The 9134-nt window shown below is 43.8% G+C and overlaps 2 protein-coding genes and 1 long non-coding RNA gene across 3 annotated transcripts; 2 read left to right on the top strand and 1 right to left on the bottom strand.

Annotated features, from left to right (window-relative positions):
- Positions 1–345: 345 nt before the first annotated feature.
- Positions 346–4532, bottom strand: LOC119011206 (pyroglutamyl-peptidase 1-like). The gene is made up of 5 exons (XM_037084149.1): positions 4283–4532; positions 3718–3770; positions 2787–2903; positions 2442–2674; positions 346–1199 (listed from the first exon to the last, which is right to left on the bottom strand). The coding sequence occupies exons 1-5, from the start codon at positions 4311–4313 to the stop codon at positions 983–985; spliced, it is 651 nt and encodes a 216-aa protein (XP_036940044.1). The 5' UTR covers positions 4314–4532; the 3' UTR covers positions 346–982.
- LOC119011207 lies at positions 2077–2951 on the top strand. Its single transcript, XR_005072137.1, has 3 exons — positions 2077–2268; positions 2438–2699; positions 2811–2951. It is a non-coding gene; the product is annotated as an uncharacterized LOC119011207 (long non-coding RNA).
- A 2552-nt stretch (positions 4533–7084) lies between the features above and the next one.
- Positions 7085–9046, top strand: LOC119011205 (transcription factor jun-D-like). Its single transcript, XM_037084148.1, has one exon. It carries the CDS (start codon positions 7349–7351, stop codon positions 8285–8287), a length of 939 nt encoding a protein of 312 aa, XP_036940043.1. The 5' UTR covers positions 7085–7348; the 3' UTR covers positions 8288–9046.
- Positions 9047–9134: the final 88 nt, after the last annotated feature.

Here is a 9134-nt window from a genome sequence, read left to right as displayed (position 1 = left end):
TAGATATAAGACAAGTGCAGTCCTTGATATTGAGTCAAGCATACTTAAATACTATTTGAATGTTCTGGCAACATCCTGATCCCTTCTGTCAGGTCTGAACTAGTTCATCAAGTTTGTTGAGCCATGTTGTACTACGCCCAGCGAAACTCACCCTGGATCAACAGAATACCAAAGAACAAACTATTCAAGAATTAATTGATACAAAGCAGAGGACGGCTTCCTTCCTACCTGACATGTAACATTTCTTTTTGTAGGTGTGGTTCTCTGTGTAACACACAATGTCAATTAACCCTGTATCCATATTCCAGAGATGAACTCTGGAAAAGGTAAAAGAGAAGAAATATAAAAAAACCCTGTGTGAAGTGTTTTAATTATTCACAGCTTTAAATGATCTTTTCCCTGCACAGCTGCACTACATATAAAAGGACAGACATAATGAAATAATCACATTATTTGACACTGATTGCATGTGCAATAAGTTCCCTGAGATAAACAAATAATTTTAAGTGCGAATGTTAAAATTTCTTCAGGTTGCCATCATTTAAAAATCATCACATTTCTCTCAAACACAAGGGAATGACATCATAACAGTAAAATTATAACAAGAGGACAGACTTACAGGCAGGGGAAGAATGTGGCTTAGAAAGTGAGTAAAATGTGAGTTGGTGTAACAGTATCACCATACTTAGCTTTCAGCTACTTTTGTTTATACTGCTAATTCGGTGTTAATGTAGTTGCATAAATCAGTCTTGGGTCAGACGCAGGATTATAGAGACATCACTAGTACTCACAGCAGTTCTCTCCTGGACACACGTTCAAACCCACACATGCAAAGACCCAGACCAGGTCTACAATAAACAGGTGCTGTAGTCAGGTTGCTTTTTTCAACACAAACTGGTAAATACACATGGCAATTATATCATCCTCCTCTTGACAGCATCCATTTGTGTGACTTGATGAGTCTGCTCAGGTTGTGCGTCAGTCATTGGTGGCCATGCTGGTGTTGATTTGTGTGATTGCAGCGCTCGCTGTCTTCGTGATCCAGCTCCAGCAGTTTCAGCATCTCCTGCACGGCGGCCTGAAGAGCTCTGCCCAGGTCCTGGCTGCTGTAGGGTTTTCCAAGTGGAGGCACGTGGATGAAGGCGGCGCGACCCTGTCCCAGGTGAAGAGAGGTGTAGTAGGTGTAGTCGCACAGATACCTGCCAGGGAGACAGAAGAAGGATGTTAGGTTGTGAAACTATGTGCTATTACATTTGTATTTCATCAAGTAGACAGTGGGGTACCAAAAACAAGACGGTGAGCATTACAGTGGAATCAGTGTGTCATCTTTGGGACACGTCTGGCTGTGGTGACATTTGACAATTACTTAGCTCATAAAACAATATTAATTATCATACACAGTTGAACCCACCTGTCGAATTCACACTCAAAAGAAACACGGGGCAGCATATCACCAGGGTAATCGCTAACTGCTGCTAACAGTAGTTGCTGTTCACTATTTAGCTCAGTTAGCTGTGCAGCTAGTAATTTGGACTAAGAGCTCAAGGATCAGGGGAGTGTTGGGCTGTGTCTGAAATCACTCACTACTCCTTATATAGTGCGCTACATAGTGAGTCGGCCATTTTATAGTGCTGTCCGAATGTCTAGTGGGAATTATTATACCCTATATAGTGGACTCAAAGTATCCCACAATGCATCGCGAAAAGCAGTGTACAACCGATGGTCACTAACCAAGCAATATTTACCATCATGCCTTGGGCTGAGAGAAAAATCGCAGGCGAACGCATTAACGGCGCCTGAGTAGTGTCCAAAAGTGCTCTTTTCTTTCTGCCGATGTTCTCCCTATATAGTCCACTATGTTGGACTATGTAGTGACTAGGGAGTAGGGAATGAGTGAGTGATTACAGACACAGCCTTTGCGTTTACACCACGTGCGCAGGAGAAGTCAACTGGGACAGGGCAGGGCTAACGGGTTAGCATGCCAACTTCAGCAGTGGCCTGTGCAACGCAGCACATAACTTATTCATTCACTGTCGATAATCTTAGTTTCAGAGTTCTGGTACTGTGCAACCTACCTTTTGAACAGTCATCAGTGAGTGTAACAGCTGCGCTTTTCTCATCATGAAGTCAAAATGTCTGCTGTGAAAAAGCGTGTGCACGTGTGGATCGACGGTTTGAGCTGCAGGAAAAAGCGCAGGTGTGACCAATAAAAGTTAATGACGGCTCCGCTCTGCTGCCTCTCAGATCTCAGTGCCGGCGCATCAGAAGGTGAGCCTGCACAGTGCCAGAGCCCTGGAACTAGCTCATCTAAATGGAATGCAGCCATCATTAATGTTATTAATTCCACCTGTGTTTTTCCCCCTCTGATAATTCACCATGTCTGCTGTAAAAAGGTTGTGTTTTTTTTTTCCTGCATGTGTGTATAACGTTACACCAGGTACCTTCCAGCATCCTCAGACACAGACAGAGTGACCCCGAGCGCTGAGTCGTTGACCCTCTTGCAGACTTTCTCCATGTCCAGGACGGACTGTATGCAGTCGGGGCCGTTCTCCATGCAGCAGTGAGAGGCTGGGCAGAATCTGCAGTTGTCCAGGCGTTTGTAACCCTTGTTGTGGCCGCACTGCTCCAGAGTGACGGTGGTGGCTAACCCAGAGACTCCAACATGGACCACTAACTGCTCGCAGAACCAAGTGGCAAAGGTTAGTTTGGATGAATATTACATTACAATCACAATAAAATGAAAAATACATGTTTTTGTGCGCGGTACTGTGCATTTCCCCAAATACCTGCGGCTGGTGCTCTTTCCACAGAGATGGCAGGAGGCTCTGGACAGCCTGGTATTCAACAGGCACCTCACACACATGAAGGTCTACGTCTTCACCCAGTCCCATGCGCTCCAGTTCCTTTGAGCATGGAGAACACAAACATATATACAGACACCTTAATTGCAGTCTTAATAGCAGAGGCGTGCACAGGTTGAGGTTTAGATTTTGAGCTATTCAGCCTCCACATTATGTCATCTTTTAGAGTAGTGGAAAGAAGAGGACAAAGACACATATGGGGGTGTTCATTCTAGTTTATATTTCTGTTCTGGGAATAAATACAGATGAACAAATATTTCTAAAATATCTTTGTTCTCCTATTTACACATAAATATTAGGAAAAAATAGGATATATATATATATATATATATATATATATATATATATATATATATATATATATATATATATATATATATATATATATATATATATATATATATAAAATATACCCTATTTTTTCCTAATATTTATTTATTTTATTTTTTTAAAATAAAGAACTAGAGAAGTTTAGTGGTGATATCTATTGGTTGAAATGTTTACCCTCTTAACCATTTTTTTTTTCTCATTCTCTGTGACAGAAATCTATTTTTTCTACTCCTTATCTACCCCTTTCTAAACGTACTCCTTACTATATTCTAAAAATGTTTGTTCATATATCATTCATAGCCTCAAGTATGTGGTAAAACTGACATGTAAAAATCTCCCCGTAGTCAGTTTAGAAATTTTGAAACATCATTTGCCTAATTGAGCATTCAGACAGCTTGTAATAGAAAACATAATTGTCTCAATGCAAGTCATCCAATTTTTTTCTCTCCCATATTTAGACAAAGGCAAAACTCAAGTCTTTAGCTGGCTCCATTGTTCATTGTGGACACCGGAGATCACTGATTACCTGCACTGCCACCCAGCTGGAGTTCACTGCATGCTCACCAAAAGGCTCAAAACCTGCAGAGAAAAGAGAGTTCAACAGTATTCTTCACTGCAGCAATATGACACTGTGCACAAAATAAACAAAAAGGTAATCAAGGATGCTTATCTGAGAATGGACCTAGATAAATAATAAAAAAGGAGTCTTCATTCAAAGTCCAAAGGTTGCATCAAAGTTAAACATTAATTGTGGTCGCACATGATTACTGAGTGCAGACACAGAAACAAGTCCTCCTCACAGCTGAGCACCAGTTTTATGTATCAGTATATTTAACATTTAGGGTCACTCCTGATGCACATCCTTGTTTCCTTCTGCCCTGACAGCAGAACCACTCTCTGCACAGAGCACCGTCATTACACATTCATAATAAAAAACATTATCATTATATCAATGTAACCACATCAGCTGTGGGACACTTTAAGAAAACTCTATGAGCTGTAACATCACTGTACTGACACTAAACAATCATTGAATACGCACCTGTCTCCCTCCCCCCTCCTCTCCCCTCAGACTGATTAAAACCTCTCACCTGTTACCAGCACCCTCTTCTTATTGGCCATTATCTTCTGTTGTTATGACAGGAAATGTCATCGATGTATAATGAGGGGATCAGATATCCCCTAAAAGGATCCCTGGCTTGAGATCGCTTGCTGTTGTCTTTTTCTGGCTCAGAGCTGACAGGAAGTGACACATCAGGTCTGAAGGGATCACACTGCCATCTGCTGCATCGGCGTGCATCCTGCAACAATGCACGTGAATCAGTGCTGAGAATCAAAAACAGAAAGCCCATGTGATTGCATTTTTTTTTTTTTCACCTTGCACCACAAGACAGCTCTGGAAAGCGGACAGAAGAGAATGAAAGCCGATCCTTTCAATACAAGTGTTTTAATCCAAAAAACAAGTGTAACTCAAGCCACATGTGTGTGTTTGTGTGTGCTGAAAAGGAAAACCAAGCATCTGCACTGCATTCACAGATTAAACGTTAGGCTCAAGTGAATAAAAACCAGCCTTCCATCCATCGGTAAGAGCTGCCGAGACAGCCTATCAATGAACAACCCCGACCAGCTGCTCCAGTGGAGCTGCTCACTGGTTTCACTGGGCAGCTCCCATGTGTCAATGTATGCACTGTAACAGCAGGAGTGTGACGCAGGGTGTTGCTGAACATGAACGCCCAGTTGTTTTCTCCCAGGCCACTACAAGGAGTCAAAGGAGACTTCTCTGGCTGAGGGAGGAGGAATTGGCGGCTTACACAACCTCTGACACTCCATTACCTGCGTTCACAGCACAAGTTTGTTGTCATGAAGGCAGAGCTAATCTCATATCGCCTTACAGGAACAGCTCTCTCCCTCTCTTTTTCTTCGTTGCCGGTGCACTCTGCGGTCCACACCCTTGGGTTGTGAAATGACTCACACATTCTGGACACTGCACCCTATGTGGCTCCAGGCTGGCAAAGTGAAGATAATATGCTCTCCATAGGGTGGAGATTGTTTTTTTTCTTTCTCTCATTCATGGTAGAGCCTCTGCACTTCCAGAATCAACATCGATTTCTGCGTCTGAATCACAGCACGCACACACACAATATAACACCTCTTTCGACCGCCTACACAACCTGCACTGCAGTCACTGACAGCTTCGTCTTCTCCTCTCAACCCATTCACCTTTCTCTCTCTCTCTCTCTCTCTCTCTCTGTATTTTGCCTGCGTCACTGGCTATGTCAGTGTTGCCATGGAAACTAATGATGCCCTCTCTGCTCTGTGGTGCTGATGCAGACGGTCTGCTGACGTCCTCACTGTAGACGGGCAGAATAACAATTTTCTACAGTAGTTTCCATCACACGGCCACACTCAGTATACAGTATACTGGATGTATACTGTCTTCGTCTTCTATTCTATTCTACTCTATTCTATTCCATAATGTTCTGTATACAGGGTTCTACTTTATTCTCTCCTGTTCTACTCTAACCTTCTCCCTCATATTTTATGACGTTCTGCTCTATTCTATTCTTAACTGTTCTTTCCTGATATACAAAGTTATCTTATATTGCACTTATTTCTATTCTACAGTGGTCAGTTATCTCACACAGACATGTAGTATGAGACATAGAGCGATACTGCTATATATGGTACCTGTAAGGTAATGTGTCTATATATATTAAAATAATACATATGTTTTTTTCATATTTATATGAACATGATATTCTATGCATATATGTATAGTTTGTATATTACGTATTTATACAAATACATGTGCTTAATGTTTAAATAATGATATGTGTGACATATGTGCCCAAATTGGTCATTTAGATACAAAAACATACATATTATAATGGGCTGGATATGTATAAATGTTTTTATTTTTTTATTTTACATGTTTTGTTCATATATGGGAAATCCACATATGAACATAGATCACATTTGTGTATGAGATATCATGTAACGTTCTGCTTTATTTCATAAGGCCTTATACTGATCTGCGGAATCTTTAATCTGAACTCTCAGTCTGTAATAAAGTTGGAATTGAATTGAGCTGAAATACCTGAAATGTCACAGCTTGCTCGATTGCTGTGAGAGAAAAAGACAAAGCTGCGAACCTATTTGAGAACAAATTGTACATAAGAACAGACTGAAGATGATCCACAATGAAAACATGTTTGTGGTCAGTGTGTGTCCACGTGCTGCTTTCAGTGACAGACAACACATGGTTTCCTCATTCTACTGTCAGTTTCCTTCCTTTTTCTAGTTGACACTCAGTTTCCCCGAAAACACTTTCAGAACACTTCATGTACAGTTTCTCTCTCTCTTTCTCTCTCTCTGTCTAATGGCCTCGTGGCAGGCTTGAATTTGATCACTGGTCCTTAAAGAGCTGGAACAAGAGGTGTTGGCAGTTCTGATAAACTATTATTCTATTCTATTCTATTCTATTCTATTCTATTCTATTCTATTAAAGTGTCCAAGATAGTCTCATATCATAGAATAGCTGTAACTTGTAGGGTAGAATCAAGTTTTGGATTAAAACTGACTGTTCAAGTGTTTTCAGAGAGCCTGAGGCTGAGCTGAAGACATATTTCTGCTCCTCTGTTCTTCTCTCCCAGGCCTTCGCCTCTGAGGCCTACACCTTCCCCGCCCAGTCTCTGCTCTCTTTTGGCGACCCTGAGCTTTTTTATGCTATGACATCAAACCACAATGCATTGCACTGTTTGTAGTTTACTTAAAGTCTCCATGGCAATAAAGACCGGCTCTGCCCCTTATTCAAATCGAACCGGAAACCAACGTCATTTTGGGCCAATCTGCGCGCTCTGGAGTGACATAATGGAATTTTTAGGGCTAGAAAGCGAGCGAGGTCTGGCGCTGCGCATAGCAGTCGTGCCATCGGGAAAAGACAATATCATCCGCGCGCTGAGGAGACACATCAGAGCCCCTCAGGCACAGCAGCTCGAGTGGTCGTCTGATAGAGTGACTGATACACAAAGAGGGGGGGGGATCAGGAAACAGGATAACAGAGAAATAAGGATCAGCTGATTTCCTTATGTTTGGATGTGAGCGCTCAGCGATCGTTAATGCGTAACGCTCAACACTCCCTCATGTGAGGGTGTAGAATGGAAACAACCCTCTACCCAGGCACCGTGGTGAATACTCCGAGGGTCCCCAGCTTCTATTCCCAGAGCACGATGATGAAGAAGGAGATTAATCTGAACTTGGACGACCAGAACTCCGAGCTCAAGACGAACCCGCTCCGAGACACAGACGGACTCCTCAACTCCCCAGACTTAGGACTCCTGAAGCTCACCTCCCCGGACCTGGAGCGCCTGATCATCCAGTCGAACGGTCTGGTCACCACCACCAACCCGACCTCCCAGTTCCTCTACCCGAAGTCGGCCAGTGACGAGCAGGAGTTCGCGGAGGGTTTCGTCAAGGCGCTGGAGGATCTCCACAAGCAGAACCAGCTGAGCGAGGCGGGCTGCGTCTCCGTGGACAGACTGGAGCTGCTCGGGTCGTCCAACGCGGTCGGGTCCGCCGGGCTCCAGACATCAGACCTCCCTGTGTACACTACTTTGAACGGGTATGCGGCCAGTCCGCTCGGAGGCACCACCATCAACTACTCCACGGACACCATCCCCTTCCCGCCGCCCCCGTCTCATCTGGCCAGCGCGGCGCAGCAGCAGGCGGCCGCTGCGGCGGCTCTGTCACGACTCCAGTCCGCCGGTCTGGTGAAGGACGAGCCGCAGACGGTACCAGACATGCAGAGCTTCGGGGACAGCCCGCCCCTGTCTCCCATCAACATGGACAACCAGGAACGCATCAAGGCGGAGAGGAAAAAGCTGCGGAACAGGATAGCCGCCTCCAAATGCCGCAAAAGAAAACTGGAGAGGATATCTCGGCTGGAGGACAAGGTCAAGAGCCTGAAAACACAGAACACCGAGCTGGCGTCCACAGCCAGCGTGCTCAGGGAGCAAGTGGCCCAGCTGAAGCAGAAGGTGATGAACCACGTCAGCAGCGGATGCCAGCTTTTGCCAAACCAGGTCCAGGCTTACTAACCCCCCGTCACGGTGCTCTTTATGGACACTTCTACAGCTCCAAGTGTTCTCTGAGGACATAAGGAACAATTTGCCTTTTGTAAACCTAAAGTCCTTATCAGAGACTTGATATGAGGCCACTGTAAATGCACCCTCCAGATAAAGCCTGTAACCGAGACACAGAACAGCCACACGTCTCGCACTGTGCAGATGAACAGGCCTCGATGAGAGCTGGACAATGACAGGTTAACCAGCAGCAGGTGAGGTCAGCCTGCAGCCTCCTCTGATTCATCGCACTCTGGCAGGGCTGTGCGGCCAGACTTTGTTTTGTTTTTGGGAAAGCCATGTAGCAAAGTGCTATCCAGTGGACTGGTGAAGGATAGTATTTATCTGTGTGTGTAAGCTGGACAATCTCAACAAGAGTGCAACCAAACACCAGGGTGTCACCAAGTGCTGTCATCCAGTGTATAATATAATGCCTTACTTGTTTACAAGCACTTAATGACAAATATATATATATTTTATTTACTGAGACATTTCTTATTTTACATATGGTCTTACTTATTATTGTTCTCCTTTTGTTGCCAAAATGAACACTGCATGTGTTGTCGCTTTTGTGTACAGTAACCATTGTATTTGTCATCGTGGTGGCTGCTGTGTATTCCCTTCAGTCGCCTCTTCCATGAATGTATGTGTACGTGCTGAGGAACCTTATGTATCATGTGTAATGGACTTTAAAGTCTCGACCTGACATTTATTAAAATTCACTACATTACTAACTGCCAGCGTGCTTTGTTTCTTACTTGGCTCTGCCTGCTGTATTATAATTAGAATGATCATTTAATGAATATATAGATCCATACCTTTG

Source organism: Acanthopagrus latus, chromosome 21 (assembly GCF_904848185.1).
Source record: "Acanthopagrus latus isolate v.2019 chromosome 21, fAcaLat1.1, whole genome shotgun sequence".
NCBI classification, from domain to species: Eukaryota; Metazoa; Chordata; class Actinopteri; order Spariformes; family Sparidae; genus Acanthopagrus; species Acanthopagrus latus.
Note: the sequence above shows the minus strand (reverse complement) of the source record. Positions and strands in the feature narration are given on the sequence as shown.